The sequence below is a fragment of the Podarcis cretensis genome (genome assembly GCF_951804945.1).
Source record: "Podarcis cretensis genome assembly, chromosome: 15".
Classification (NCBI taxonomy): domain Eukaryota; kingdom Metazoa; phylum Chordata; class Lepidosauria; order Squamata; family Lacertidae; genus Podarcis; species Podarcis cretensis.
In genome coordinates, this window is record NC_137185.1 from 29,814,168 (window position 1) to 29,829,472 (window position 15,305).

The window sequence follows — 15,305 nt, forward strand, 5'->3', positions numbered from 1 at the left end:
CCTCTTTCCTTCAAAGAAAAGGCCCTCAAGCATCACAGCTCATATTCAGGAGCTGCATCAAATACATGACAGCTTCCTGGTTCAAATGGCAGACAAGCAGACTGCCTGCTGGCTTTTGAATGAAGCTCGTTTTCCATCTAGGCTTTGTTGCAGAGGTTTCTACAGCAGAAGTACTAAAGAAATAAAAAGGATGACGGGTTCAGAAGGGGCTGGGAAAACAGGGGGGAGACCAAAGACCTCTCTCTCTTACCCTCCAGCCAAGTCCTGGGCCGCAGAGTTGGTGCCTTGCTGGGGAATGTGCTTCTCAGGGGAGGTGGACCAGAAGTGAGACATCTTGTGCTTCTTCCCAGACCCTTTGCTGATGCTGCTGTCTGATGAGGGCTGAGACCGTTTCACTTTGGCTTTGACTTTCATGGAGGAGCTTCCAAGCGGCTGGTCAGAGGATGTGGAGCTTGCGGGAGAAGTTGAGCTGGCACGCGTGACGGATGAGGTGGTCTTGTTTTGCTCCAGTGCTGCAGGGTTACTGATGTCCACCAACTGGGGAAAGCCTGAACGCGGAGGAGCTTGGGATGGCACAAGTTCCACCTGAGGCGGGACGGCACCAGTTTTGCTGGCCAGGATCTGTGTCAGAGGCCCAGGCTGGTAAGATCCTTCAGGGTCAGTGGTCATGCCCATAGTCTGTGCAGAAGGCAAGACACAGATGCTGGATGCTGCCGTCCCCGCCACTGAGACTGTGGACTGAGCCGATGAGGCATCGCCTAGTGGTGAAAACATCCCGGAGCCAGATGGTGGCACTGCGGCGTGCTGCTCCGGAAGACCCAAGCTCTGTTGAGTGGCTTTGATTAAGAGGTTGCTGATGGAGCCCATGTCAGATACTCCTTGCAGCCCAGAGCTAGGTAGTGCAACGGACCCCCTCCCCAGCCCATGTCCGCTGGGGACTGATGTGCCCGTGGAAGGTGCTGATGATGTCGGCATTGACACCACATTCAGCATGGATCCAGCAGAGGCTAGGCCTGTCACTGGCCTAGTTGCAAGATGACCACTGTCTGGCCCGGCCACGCTAGGGGGTGTTCCAACTGCTGCTGCAGTTGCTCCCACCCCTTGGGGCAGCAGAGGGGTCTGCTCAAAGTACATTATCCCAGACTTTGAACGCTTGATGATATTGGGGACAGTTCTGTGGGATGCAGGGTTACTGGCAGTTCCCAAATCTAGCAGGCCTGGATGGCTGGGGAGCTGGGAAGGAGTGAAGTTAATCAACGTCATGTTGGGGACCATGTCAGACGGGGTGATGGCGGAAGGGGCAAGCTTTTTGTTCTTGCGCGATGGCAAGCGCGAAATTTGCCTTTTCTTGCTGAGGCCAGAGGGTGGCGTGGTGGCTGTGGACCCAATCTCGGCTCTCTGATTTGCTTCGGGGTCAGGTGGTTGCTGGACACCAATCAAAAGTCCTGAGGCAGGACTGCCAAGGGAGGATGGGAAGCTGCTTTGGGGGGCTGCAGAAAAGGAGTGCAAGTGTTGGTGATGGGGCATCGGCAGTAACCCTTTGCTGGTTGGTGGAAAAAGAGGCTGGGAGGAGGAAGGCAAGCTGGGGTTTACACCGGCCCCTAGTGCCAGCCCTGGGCCCAGGGGTCCAAGCACAGAAGCGCTGGCCTCCAACACGCCCTGCGCAGAACTGACAGAAGAGGTCAGCTGTATCTTTTGCGTGACACCATTGGGAAGAGTCTGAAGGACGTACAATGGCTGCATGTTTTGATTAACCACCAGGAGCTTTTCTGCAGCTGCCTTGAGGTGGAGGGGGGCTGTCTGCACAGCAGCATTGGAAATCTGAGATGGGCCAGGGTTCTCTGTGGAGTTTGGGCCATACTTAGGATTCTGAAGTGGGAGGGTTGGAGAAACTGGCACTTGGAGACCAGGTGTCCCGCTATTTCTTGCCAAGTCTTGGCTGGCTGAACGGCCTGGCTCTCCTGGTCCACATGGGGGGCTGGCTATGTGCTCTGCTTCCATGTGACTTTGAATAAAGGGGTCAGGGGTCAGGTGTCCTTCAGGACTTGGATCCACTCGTGGGCTCAGCAGAGCTGGCTCCCCTTCACTGGAGGCAGCTTTCTCTGTGACAGTCACCCTCTTCTCGGCAGACTCCGTAGAAGGCAAAGCTAAGAGTGATCTCTCCCCTGACGAGGAGGAGGAGGAGAGCGAGGATTCTGAAATGACAGCAAGTCTGCCGTGATTTTGGCTGGGCACTGTCGGGCTCCGAGTAGTCAAGACAGAGAGGTCAGAAGGCAGTTCCAGAGGCAGCTCAAACTGCTCCTCTGCCGAGATGGATGACGAAACACTGCTGTCAACAGGCTCTGTGGTTGGCAGCTGCTGAGAGAAGACTTCAAAGAGGCCCATATCCTTGCCCCGGTTGGTGGTGTCAAGGCCCAGCCCATCTCCCAGCGTCAGGAGCTCAGAGGACGATGACTCAGGGCTCTCTCCGAGGGCTTGCATGGAGGGGGTGTTTTTCAGCACAAAGTCCATGATGTCAGACGGGAGAATGTTCCCGCAGTCGTCACTGTTGTTATTGTCGGAGTCGGACTTGAGCAGCTCTGTGCTGAAGGTATCCAGCAGGGTCTTCTCCGAAGGGGTGCTGGCACGAGGGCGGCGGCTGGCCTCTAAAGAACTCAGCTGAGCTTCCAGAGGATCCTGGCTCTGGGTTTTTACGCGGCAGTTCTCCATCTTGGGCTCAGCTGCTTTGTGGCCAGCTGAGCTCTTGGTGACTTGTGCTTTCTCCCCACTCTCTTCGCTCCGATCAAGTTTTAAGCTTTCCGTTCCATTTTCTTTGCCACTCCTTTTGGTCACTGGATTGACTTTCCTGGTTGTCACCGTGATGCTTGTGTCACTTTCTGTCCCATCATCCACACCATCCAGCTGAGAGATTTTGGGAAGGCTGCACTGTTCCTCCTCCCGGAATAAGTTGTGAGGAGAAGCAAGATGTTCTTCTGTGTTTGAGACCACTGTCCTGGTGAAGTTGTAGTAGTAAAGGTCATCCTCGTCCGACGTGCTGAGGTCATCGGCACCATCTACTTGCCCTTCAGCAGACCTCTTTCCCCGCTTCTTCCCAGTGGAGTTGCTGTAGAAGGGAATGTCTTCTTCCCCGTAAGACCTCACGCCATACAATGGAGTCAGCCCAAAGAACATGTTGGATCTGGCCCGTGCGCTGCGCCGGGGGTACCGGCGCTTGTAGGCCCCGTCTTCCTGGGCTTTGGCTGTCTCCTGGAGCATCAAGTTGCTCTCCTGAACAGGAAGACTCTGGTAGGCCTCGCTTGGAGCCTCGGGGACTGAAGCACAACTTGGGCTGTCTTGAACCAGGGAGCCGTTTCCTGACCGTTCTGGAGTGGAAGAGGATTGTGCCAAGGAAGCTGGTTTGCTCTCCTTAGGCTGAGATTCTACATCACCCTCCCTCTGAATGTTCTTGGACTGGCTATCACCTTCCATCTTGAGAGGAGTCAACGTGACTTTCACTGTGCGCTTCTGGGAAGCCTGCAGATCCTTGGAAGTGGCCACTTCACCCTGGGAAGGAACCTTGGAGGTCTTCTGGTTAAGCAGCTGTCTATCGGTGGCCTTCTCTGAAGCCACAACATTGTTACAGAGCTTCTGGTTCACATGCTCAGGCGTCACAGCTTGATTAACGAATTCTGGCTCTGCGCTGTCTTTGTTGCTAGGTGTGAGGAGGCTCGGATTTGTAAAGAGTTTATTGGAATGTCTCTCTTTGGCTCCCCTTTTCCCCTTCTGCTGCCGCCTATCTCTGCCTGCAGAAGGTGCTGGGTCACTTATGGAAGGAGGAGATCTGTTACTTGCCCCAGAAAGCTTGGAGATCTTTGCTTCTGGGTCCTCGTAAGAGCAGTTTTTTTCTGGCTTTACAAGATCCACCTGCTGCTCTTGCTCCTTCTTTGGGGGTCTCTGATGTAAAGGTGGAAAGGCTACTGCCTCTTTGGAAGAAAACAGCCCAGAAGAGGGCTCTGGAAGCTTCCCTACTTTGCTGGTGTTTGGCTCGGTGCCAGAAGCACTCTGCACAGGAGTACTGGCCTTCAAATTACCCAGGGAAGAACTTGCGTCTTTTTGGCTCATCAGTTTGCTCTTCTCTGTCCCCGGAGGCCCCATTGCTTCTATTGACAGCGCTCCCTCCAAGGAAGTGCTTGTGCCTCCTCCACCTGTCCCTGTTGGCCTCTGACCACCACAGGGAGGGGCAGAGCTACTCTGGGTGGCAATGCGTCCAGCTGCTGGGCCCGAAGAACGCTCTGAAGGCTTTGTGCTCAAGTCATGTTCTGGCAAGGGAGACAGGCTGGGTGTTGAAGAGATGCTGTGCCTGGAGGAGTGAGTGACCCCAGCTCTGCTGGAAGGCATCATCCAGGACCTCAACTGTGGAGGGGGCAGAGGAGAGGAGGTGCTGTGTCGTCTGGAGCCAATGCTTCGAAGTCCAGATGACAGCAGGGGGTCTCCCACAGTCACAATCTCGTGTGTAATGTGGGTGGGGCTCCCTGGGAAAAGATAGAAGATGGGGAAGAATATTAGAACTGAGTTTGAGGTCATCTACTGAATGCAAAAGGGACGCAGGTGGCGTTGTGGGTAAAACCTCAGTGCCTAGGACTTGCCGATCGTATGGTCGGCGGTTCGAATCCCCGCGGCGGGGTGAGCTCCCGTCTTTCTGTCCCAGCTCCTGCCCACCTAGCAGTTCGAAAGCACCCTTAAGTGCAAGTAGATAAATAGGTAACGCTTTATAGCGGGAAGGTAAACGGCGTTTCCGTGTGCTATGCTGGTGCTGGCTCGCCAGAGCAGCTTCATCACACTGGCCACGTGACCCGGAAGTGTCTGCGGATAGCGCTGGCCCTCGGCCTCTTAAGTGAGATGGGTGCACAACCCTAGAGTCGGACACGACTGGCCCGTACGGGCAGGGGTACCTTTACCTTTACCTTTTACTGAATGCAAATATCTGGATCTATGCAGACAAGGAGTAAAGTAAAGCCTAAACCCCCAGAGTCAACCGCTTTCTTGATCTAATTATTCCTTCTACTGTTGGCTTCATTGAAACAAACACTCTATAACTTTTTCCTTCTGACTTCAAGTTGCACAGGAGCATGTTTGGTCTTGCCTACCCAGAAATATTTCTTAACTGTAAGAACAGCAGACTGAACTTTCCCCGAGGTTCTTTCAAATTCTGATCCAGCTCCCTGACAAACTCCTATGGCTGGGGAAGAGGAGGGGGCGGCCATCTGAGCTGCAGATGGAGTTCTGGGCTTCAATATCCTGACAGGCCTTTTCTCACCTAGGCCAGGTCTTCTGACTTCACAAGGTGAGTCAGTCACCAGCTAGGAGGTCGGTGAGCAGAATTTGCAAAGAACATTATCTTTCAAGGCGTGGTTTAGAGTTCTTAGTTCAGTTCTGTTTAAAAATGGAGCCCACCTCAGCCCAAAAGCTCAGGGAGGTTTACAAGTTGTCAACAACTCAAACATGGTTCACACAACAAGGTTAAATGTGAGGAAAAACTACATGTTAAGTATGTAGGTGAGATGCCCAGAAAGCGGGAGGGGAAATGACTGAAGATGCCCCCCTCTACCAGCATCCTCAGCGCTTGGCCTTTGATGATGAGGACGGAGAACAAGTCTTTTGCACCCCAGCACTTATTAAGCCCTAAACCCAATAGAGAAGGTGGAAACAAGGTTTCATGCCATTGAGGACAGCCTGAAGAAATTGCTTAACAAAGAATGAACAGACGTCAAAGAAAACCAGAGAAAGCAGCAGAGGGAGGTGGAGGGCCAGACCTGCAGAGGGCAATGGCCTTGAACCAGGAGATCGCAGGGCAGGAGGAAAACTTGGCGCTCTGATCCGCAGAGCCCTGCAGTTCTGAGAATGTGGCAGGAAGTCTGAAGAGGGAGTGCTCACAACCGCTGACACTGCATGGCCTTCTCTGGCTGGAATTTCTGATGAAGAAGAAAAAGAAATAAGGAACTTATGGATTCAGGCAAAACCCAGGCTGCATTTGAACAAAACAGCTTCAGGGAAGTAGGAGAGTACTAGAGGCCTTTCCCCTCAATAACATCCTTTCTTCCTCCCTCAGGGAATGTTGACAGAAAAATCTTTATACATGGAGGGAGGCAGAAAGTAAAAGAGGGGGGAAAAAGAAAAAAAGGCTGCAGTCTTTTGGCATCTAGGCCAAAACCAGAATGCAAAGCTGGACATTGGGAGCAGGTGAGCGCCAAACATTAAGAGTACTAGGTAGAAGCACACCCCCACCATGCCCCAAACATCTCAGAAGGACCAAGTCCCTTGTTGTTTCAGATCAAGCATACCATAATCTAGTCTCCAGAAACGCATGACACCTGGGCAAATGCTGGAGTGTCTTTCTGCACAGAGCAGAGTTGGGAGTTGAAGACCCCCAATGTTCCTCCCAACACTTATGATTCTGTGACTCAGTTATGGAACAAGGGCCAGGATCCACTCCAAAACCTATAGCCAAAGTAGAGGATGTGATCTTTACCAGGGAACCCCCCCTTTTTTGCCCTACTCCAAGTGTGTGCTGCTACTGCTGTCACCAAAAGGTATTACAAGCCCTGTCTCATAGCAAAGACTGACCAGAAGAAGGAAGCTTTTGTCTTTGGAAGAGCTGAGCAGTACAAAAAACAGGCACCCACAGGTCTGGCACAAAGGCCACAATCTCAAGCCAAGCCATGCAGGCAGAAACTTGCCTGAAAGTGGCCTGGGGCTGTGCGTGATGGTCCTATTGTCATCATGCTCTACTGTGCTGTTGATGTCTGGCTCAAGGATAGGAGGGCGGCATTCCATGATCTTGCAAGTGTACACACAGCGCTTCCGAGCATCCGTTGTGCTCCAGTACACTCGTGAGCACCTGGGAAAACATTTGAAAGTTACAACATCTACACAGAGAGCTGTGTATGCCTGCAAAAGCCCTTCCCTGGGGCAAGAGGAGAAGGAAGGCCAAAGACTTCCTGGGTGGTCCTCACGGCATCTTCCAGGGAAAATGACATGGATTCTGCTGCTGCTGCCGCCTATTCAGGAGACAGCTCCTACTTACTGATAACCAATGGGGAACAGCTTGTCTTCACAGTCAGACAGATCGCTCAGAATCCCGAGGCAGTCAATCGTCATGGACCCTACAAGAAAACCAAAGAGGCAAAGTTCTGTGTGAGGAAGGCAGTAACTAAATTCCACCAGGCACATTGCCAAGGCCAGAGGCAGAGGGCCCTCACCAATCATCATGTGGATGTTCTCTGGCTCCAGACCATGAAGAAACCTTCGTCTCAAACTAATCCCTTCAAAATCCACAAAGACTCTTCTTAGGACTTCAAAGCCATTCTCGGGAACCACCTACAGCAAGCACACACAAAAAGAGGCCTATACAGTATTAATGTGAAAACACACAGCCTGAGCTGAGAAGAGCAGGGAAATGTGTGTGTGGGGGGGGGAGTACAGCTGGGCAAAGGCCTGAGGGTGGTGGCTGGGCTCACCTCTCCTTTGATCAGGTCCCGGTGACGCTGGCAGTAGACTTTCTTATCCTCCAGGAAGACACAGTTCTTGGCCCGGGAGCACATGAAGTGATAGTTGCTTGTGCAGGAGGTCAGGCAGCAGCCCACTGTGGCACCCGACTTCAGGCAAAATTCACATCTCTGCAAGGTTCGAGGGTTGGGTTTTTAGGGAAAGCATCTTGTTGTTATGGCCAATGGCCTAAACAAATAAACTGGACTAGTGCAGCACTGTCAATAGCAGCAACACCCCTAATATGATTATCTATGACATGCATATCAGGTTGCCAACAAACAAAGAGAAAGCTATAGAAGTGCTGCTGTTCCACCACTCATTTAGCAAACACAATTCATCTTGCCCAAAACAACCTGTTAGTAATCTGAGTGCAGCCTTTTTTCATTGTTGTTCATTTACAAACTCACACATTGTCTGGACTTCCCAATTTAATTCCAATTCAGAAGAAAGGGTTTTTTTTAACAGTTTAAAGCAATTTCTGAGCATGCAAAATGGATAGGGTGATTGATTAAGAACACGAAAAAGCTGCCACGGCCACTAGCTGCAACTGCTGGCAGTTGCAGGACAGCAGCCCAAGCTGCCACCTGTGATTGTGACTTCCTATACTTCAGGCCACTGAGAGTCCACAGAAGACACTCCTTCCTAATCATTACAAGGAGACGCGGGCACTTGCTCACATCTGTCTGCTGCAGAAGCCAGGTGATGATCTGGTTCACATGCTACTATAATAGAGCTGCTTGTGAATGTCCAAGTAACCAGTGCTTTTGATTCTTTGCAGTCTGGTACTGCTGGAAGCTGAATTCAAGGATCTCTGTCTTTTTCAGATACAACATCCTGTGAAGCCCATTACTTCTACTGTGGAGAATCATGTGAGGCTTTTGCTCTTTTTAAAGTTGGGCCATTAACATCAAACCTGAGCTGTCTCTCCATGGAGACATGCTGTGGGCTTTCCAATACTATTCTTTGCTGTTGTAACAGCAGAAGAGCAACATTTTAGTTGCTTTTGAAATGTAAATCCTCATTCCTGAACAGACTCCTGAGCCCAACCTGTTCCTACTCACCAGCTGTTTCCCTCTGATCACTGCCACGTGCACATTCTTCAGGGAGCCATCGTCATCTTCAAAAACTTCAGCTGACCACAGGGCACAGTTCACATGGGTCCACTCATTCTGGCCGATGTAGAGGAGACGGCCAGCATCCTGCAAGAAACAGAAAGCCACCAGATACACTCAGAAATCAGTCAAGTGCACTCCCTACCCCACAACTGCTGGGCACATGTTGCAGCAGCCACAGTGAAATAAAAGCTGGCAAACATAAAGGTGGCTCATGGAATCAGACCGTTTAAAGGGTCTTTGCAGCTGTCTAGTCCAACCCTCTGCTCAGAACAGAACACCCAGTGCTAGGTTATTATGATTTATTAATTTTTATACCACCCTTTGCATCCCCAGCAGACAGAGGGCTCTCCAGCCTCTGCTCAAAGACCTCTAGAGGGGGAGTATTTCACCACCCCTCCATTGTCCAGCTGCTCTTACTGTCAAGAAATTTCCTCTATTGTTCAATCCAAATCTACCCTCCTGTAACTTAAGTCTAAGAGATATAACCCTTTGACCCCTGGAGTCATGGAGAACAAGCCTTTGCAAACTCTTGCATGTGACACAGCCCTTTCAAGGATTTGTAGAGTGCTATTAGGTTCCACCTCAGTCTTCTCTTAGCTAAGCATAACTGGTTCCAGTTATGGACTTGTCTTCCATACTTCTGACCATCTTTACTATCTTCCTCTGATCCCATCCCAATTTGTCTACATCCTCCTTAATATGTGGAGCTAGAAATGAACATAGTAATCCAGATGAGGTCTGACTACTGCAGAATAAAGTCAGTTATTCCGTCTTGTGACTTGATGATGGCTCTGTTAATGCGGACTAAGATCTCACTGCAGCCACATCACACCCCTGACTTGTGTTCTGCTTTGTGATAAGCTACAGTCCTGAGATACTTTTCACATACCCTTCTGCCGGGCCATGTATTGCCCATTCTATCCTTGTGCATCTGATTCCTCCCACACTTGTTCAGAACTTTGCATTTGTCCCTACTGAATTTCTTTTTGTTGGGTTCTGCCTATTTTCCCTTCTGTCTTCTGGGGTCCTAGCTGTCCCTCAAAGTTCAGTGCCATTTGGAACTCTGGTAAGGATTCCCTCTATGCCCTCATCCAATATTTAAATCCTTATCAGATTTCCAGTTCCCCCCAAAAGTCATTGATTGTTGGAAGAATGCCAGGCCCAGAACAGAAGCCTGCAGCACTCCACTCAAAACATCCCTCCAGTTTCATGAGGAACCACTGAAAAGTGCCTCTTGACAGGGCACTTTTCTAACCAGCTGTGAAACCACCTGATATTATCACCTGTCCCCATTTACAGAGTTTGCTAATCAAAATATCACAAGGAGCTTTGTAAAATGCTTTGCTGCTATCAGCTAAATTATGCCCGCAGCATTTCCACAATTCACTAAGATAGTAACCTGCTTTTGCTTTTTTAAGAAAGGTAATATCAGTCTGGCTCAGCTGGACTGAGTGTGCAACAAGGATCAAGCCTGCCTTTCAACCTTAACTAGAACCAGAAGGCAAAGCCGCTACAGCTCACAACACACATTCTTGACAGAGCCACTTACATTCCCACCATCATCGCCATACTTCAAGCAAAGTGCACACTGCCGGTTATCCTCCACATCTGGAGGAGGGGTAAGTTCTGGGCTGTCCTCCAAGCTTCTGTCAGAACCTCAGAACAGAGAGTGAAAGAGAGAGAGAGAGAGAAAGGACTGATCACTCCTGAGAAAAAATGTTTGGAAGAAAATGTGGGCTGGGAACTGATTACTGGAGAATAAAGTAGCTTGCAAATGCCCAGAGCAGAAAACAGTTTCAGCTTCTCGCTTGAATTGAAAAGGTTTTACTTCACTTTAAAACAAAACACAATTTAACGAACCATGCAGATGTAAGGGGGAGGCAGAGAAAGAGGCTTGGTTCAGACTTCGAAGTCCCGGCAGATGGTAGGTAAGGCAAGGAGCCTCTCTGTACCCTACTCTGGCGGGCCCAGACTTTCCCCAGAGTCTAAAGCCTGCCTCCCCCAGTGTCACCCTCATTCCCTAGCACTTCCCCCAGACAAAAAGGCTCAGTTTCTCACTGGATATAGGTGGTGTAGAAGGATGCAGTGGAGTTGGAGAGTCTGGCTCTCCAGGACCTTTGGGTTTTGGTGCTGGAATGATTTTCTTCATAAGAGGAGGTTGTTGAGCACAACTGTTTTCTTCACGCTCCTGCCACTGTGCGTAGTTATGGTCGAGTGATGGCGGCAAGACAGCATTAGGCAGCATCCCACTGCTAGAAATGAACAAAAGGTAGCATCAGGTAGCACCTAGGAGGCCCCAACTATAGCCCTTAGGCAGGTAAAGCTCCTTCATTCACTGCAAAGCCATCTCTGCAGGGCAAGGGGCAGGACTAAAACACAGATTGGTACAAGAAGGACCACAACCCACTTCTACTTTCTAGATCAGGAACTAATTGCAGCCAGTTGCTTTGAGAAGCAGGAGAGGCCCATCTGGAAATTCAATTCTGATCTTGTTTCCAAGGGGCAAGAGCGCTGGCACCACCTTTGGCTGAAACAGGCAGGTCAATTGCAGCAAGTGAGTGCTGGAAGTGGAACAAGTTACTTACTTGGTTGTAACTTTATTAGGTTCCCAAAATCTTGATTTCTTTACACTGAACCATGGAAAAACGCGTTCCATTTGCTTAAAAACAAACAAAACACCCACAAATGTATTAGAAATGCTTTACAGGACTCAACACTAAACACTTGAAGAAGTCTACTGTCCAAGATCTCTGCAAATTTACAGTCAGGAATGATTTATAATGAACTTAAAGGTCTACCCAGACAAGATCCTAATTTGTTTCACAGACAGCCACACAGTAGCTTGAAGAGAAATATGGGCTCCTTGGGGAGTATTAAAGAAGCAATTTCAGTGCACCAGTTGCCAATTTATTGAAAATAAGATGCAGCTTGGCTTACCCGAATGAAGAAGGACTTCACCATGCTGTTGGCCTTCTTAAGTTCTGGCTGCCCTCCATCAGCATTCATGGCTGCTTGGATTATCTTTACAATATCATCACTAAACTCCAGCTGCAAGATAGACACACACAGAAATCAGCTTACTATCCTCTTCTGTGATATACTTTATCCACCCCTTTTCCCCACCCACAGGTGCTGAACATCAAGTGGCAGAAGTTCACCTTTTCCTTTTCAGTTTTTGAACTCCTTTTTATTCCCTGCCTATGTTTCAGAAGAGCAGCATGGCCAACATAAAACACTGTAGCGTGGCCAAAACATCCATGCACCTTCAAGGCACCAGGGGGGAATTTATAGCAAAAATGTAGCATTTTAGGACCACCTCAATGCAGTTCACAACAGCAAACTGATTTGTATATCCCATCATTTCCCTCTCCTCATGGAAGCTATGATGAAAGCAAGAAGGGGATGCTGACTTAATTGTTAACGCACCACAGAAATGTAGCCTCCTTGCTCCATTTTTCTTTTCACTCCTTCCAGGTCCAGCAGCTGCTGTTCTTCTTGCTTGCTGACTTCAGTGAGCACAGGAGGGTCTGGGCCTTCTGGGGAACTTCGGGATGGGACGCTCTCTTCCGTCTCAGGATTTAAGTCAGGGGGTTTGGCCGCCTGGAGACACAACAGTAAGAGAGTACAACAATTTTTGAGCCCAGCACAAAGCATTTCTTTAGTAGGTCTGTGGATAGAGGTTAAGAGCCAAAGAGCCTGCAGGATCAGGCCAATAGTCCCATCTAGTCCAACATTCTGTTCTGATGGTGGCCAACCAGATGCCTTTGGGAAGCCTGCAAGCACTACCTGAACACAAGGATCTAGTTGACTGGAAGGAGGTGCAGAAAAGTACAGCATAACAGAGGACTGGAGGAAACAGGCCCCCTTCATGTCTCAATTGTGGGAGAGGGCAACATGTCTTGGAAGGGGCTGCACTGCACCCCAGGTCACCAAGTTTGGCCCTCACATTCACACCATAGGTGGGAGCATCTGCAGGGGAAATGCCTCTACCTTGGTAATACTCTAGCTCTAGACACAGACATTCACATAGAGCTCTATAATATAATAGAGCTCTATAATATAATATAATATAATATAATATAATATAATATAATATAATATAATATAATATAATATAATATAATATAATATAATATATAATACATAATATAATAGAGCTCTAGACACAGACATCCACATCTAATGCATGAATTCTAAAGCCCTTGGAGGTAGAGCCGCCCTGCAGGCCCTTTCTGGCTATAGTCTCCTCGGTTGGAAAAAAGGCTTAGGGAAAACAAAAACAGCAGAAGGGGCGTGATGGAAGTTTATACAACCTTGAGTGGTGCAGAAAGCACGAAAGGGGGAAGCATTTCTTTTCAAGGCCCAAAATGACAGTTAGCAGTCAAGACACAGGCAAGGTAGTAATTCTTCACATCATGAATGTAAAACTCTAGGCAAAAATGCTTTAAGGAATAAACACGAGGAGAGGTCCACGGTGAATGGCACTTATGGAGGGTCCTTCCTGGTTGATATGGAGCAAGGGCCACAAGTGAGGCCACAGAGAAGGGCAGCCAGTGCTGTGCAAGCTTGACCAATGGCCTGGCCCAGGTCAGGCAGATACAGATGTTCCTATAGACTCCCTCCTGCCCGGAACATACTCCCTCTCACATGCTGGCAATTAGCAAGGCAGAGTGGTAGCCATTGCCATATGGGTTCTGCTCATGTTATGGGTTCCTCTGTGATATCCATTGCAAGACAGAATATCAAACATTTGGTTGGAACCTTTGGCTTGTCACCCTCTCTCCCTCTCCCCACCCCCTCCCCCCCACACCTGCCACTGCATTTCTAATGCTGTCTTTCTTCTAGAAACACTAGGAAGAATATTGTGCTTTCAAGTCCAACAGCACCACTCTGAACAGCCAGAATTCAGGTACATTTGTATGGTTCATAGAAGGAGGCCCACCTGTCTATAACGCAGCAAATGGCTGGATGTCCTGGAATTTAATAGGGCTGTTAGAACCTGCTTCAAAGAAAGCTGCAGCTCTTTTTCCAGTGCTAGCCGCCATTCAGCAGGAGGTTGTTCTGTGCAGTTAATGCAGGTGTAAGCCACACTCTCCGGCAGGTTGGAGAGGATCTCGTACATCTCATCTGAAGGGAGACAGGGCAAGCATTAGGGGCAGAGGGCAAGCCTCGGGAGGCTAAAAGTGTCAGATCTGTGGGGAATCTGGCAGCATGGTAGGAGGTTACATTGTGCAAAGGGGCTCAGCTGCAGGGATTCCAATGCCTGTCTTGGGAAGTGATTCAACAGGGAGAGTGTCTCTCTGCACACTCTCAGGAACCCACAGCACAACTGCTGCCTGCAAAGCTGAGTTCCGAAGTCCACAGCTAAGCGCGATTAGCTCAGGATATTCACCTCCTTGGCTTCTGCACCCTAGTCTAAGAAGAAACAACCCACCCATTAGACCAAGATGAAATTGCAAAAAGGATCTCAAGCACAAGGTTCCTAGTTGTAAATGTTCATCCTACTCCTCCATATATGTAGGGTTGGAAGCAGTCCTCACCGGAGAGGTTTTCACACTTGGAGTGGACCCAGCGGTCACATTTCGCACACTGCATCATTTTGCTCTCATAGTCGTCGTCATCGTAGCATTTGTCACAGACGGGGCAGAAGTTCCCTACAAGCAAAACAGATAGGCGGTCCAAATCTCCCACCATCAGTATACAGAGCCAAACACTCAGGGCTGGCTAGCGGTCAGGGGACTCCACGCAAAGGGCAAGAATGGCTATCAGTCACTACCACTGTTAACAGCCAGCAGCAAGTACTATACTTGCCCCCTTTCAGTGTGAAGGTGCTCCCTGCTGCCGTCCCCCGCTTCCCTAGAGGAAATACTGGAATTTAGCAAAGCAAGGGCTGCATCTGCACATGGAACTGCAGCTGCCAGCATTTCCTAGGCCATTCAGCATGATACAGCATACTTCCGCAGCAGACCAGACCTATCATGCACCCAGCCTCTCCACACCTTTAGCGAAGAGTTTGGCACAATCGTGACACAGAGAGAAGTCGTGAGACCATTGGGCATCCCACCCTTTGCCTGGCGTTGTCGCTCCACAGCTCTTGCAACGGACACATTTCGTGCAGATCTGGAAAGACAGACAAGGAATAAAGGGCTGCACAGCCTCTCTCTGGGATCATAGAATTCAGTCATAGCAGGCACCAAAGATGCTTCCCTCTACAGGTGAGCCATGGAACAGAAAACCATGCCTCAGCCTGCCTCTTTTGCAATGGCCAGTTGATGGGGTTGCCATATCCAGCAGTTTATGATTCAGACCGATTTTATTGCATATCCTTGTAAACAATGGACCACTTTCAACATCAGGCTAAGACACCTGGCAGTCTGATTATAATAAGAGGGGAAGGTATCCCTGCCTTACAAGTGTCCCCACGATGCAACAGAACTCACCCAAACCTTCTTTTTCTTCGTAGGTTTTGTTGGGTAATTTGGTCCCAGGCACTCTGGGTGATAGCTGTTTCGGCACTTGTTACACTCCAGCAACTGCTATGGAAACATGGAAAACAGCAGCAAGTCAAGCCTAGACGCTCCAGTAGTTGCTTTAGACCAGAGCTTTCCAAACTGTGTGTCATGACACATTAGTGTGTCAGCTGCAGTGTGTAGGTGTGTTGTA

At 49.4% G+C, this 15,305-nt stretch overlaps 1 protein-coding gene across 1 annotated transcript in view; it reads right to left on the reverse strand.

Annotated features, from left to right (window-relative positions):
- Positions 1–15,305, reverse strand: part of KMT2A (lysine methyltransferase 2A) — a 47,445-nt gene that overhangs the window by 9,107 nt on the left and 23,033 nt on the right. The window contains exons 12-27 of the mRNA XM_079954904.1: positions 15,083–15,178; positions 14,642–14,762; positions 14,183–14,296; positions 13,585–13,769; positions 12,069–12,242; positions 11,580–11,690; positions 11,228–11,301; positions 10,701–10,894; positions 10,192–10,298; positions 8,589–8,726; positions 7,497–7,655; positions 7,239–7,356; positions 7,064–7,142; positions 6,717–6,877; positions 5,793–5,951; positions 251–4,511 (exon numbers count right to left, since the gene is read on the reverse strand). Coding sequence (XP_079811030.1) covers positions 251–4,511; positions 5,793–5,951; positions 6,717–6,877; positions 7,064–7,142; positions 7,239–7,356; positions 7,497–7,655; positions 8,589–8,726; positions 10,192–10,298; positions 10,701–10,894; positions 11,228–11,301; positions 11,580–11,690; positions 12,069–12,242; positions 13,585–13,769; positions 14,183–14,296; positions 14,642–14,762; positions 15,083–15,178 — 6,251 coding nt within the window. The remainder of the gene's footprint in view (positions 1–250; positions 4,512–5,792; positions 5,952–6,716; positions 6,878–7,063; positions 7,143–7,238; positions 7,357–7,496; positions 7,656–8,588; positions 8,727–10,191; positions 10,299–10,700; positions 10,895–11,227; positions 11,302–11,579; positions 11,691–12,068; positions 12,243–13,584; positions 13,770–14,182; positions 14,297–14,641; positions 14,763–15,082; positions 15,179–15,305) is intronic.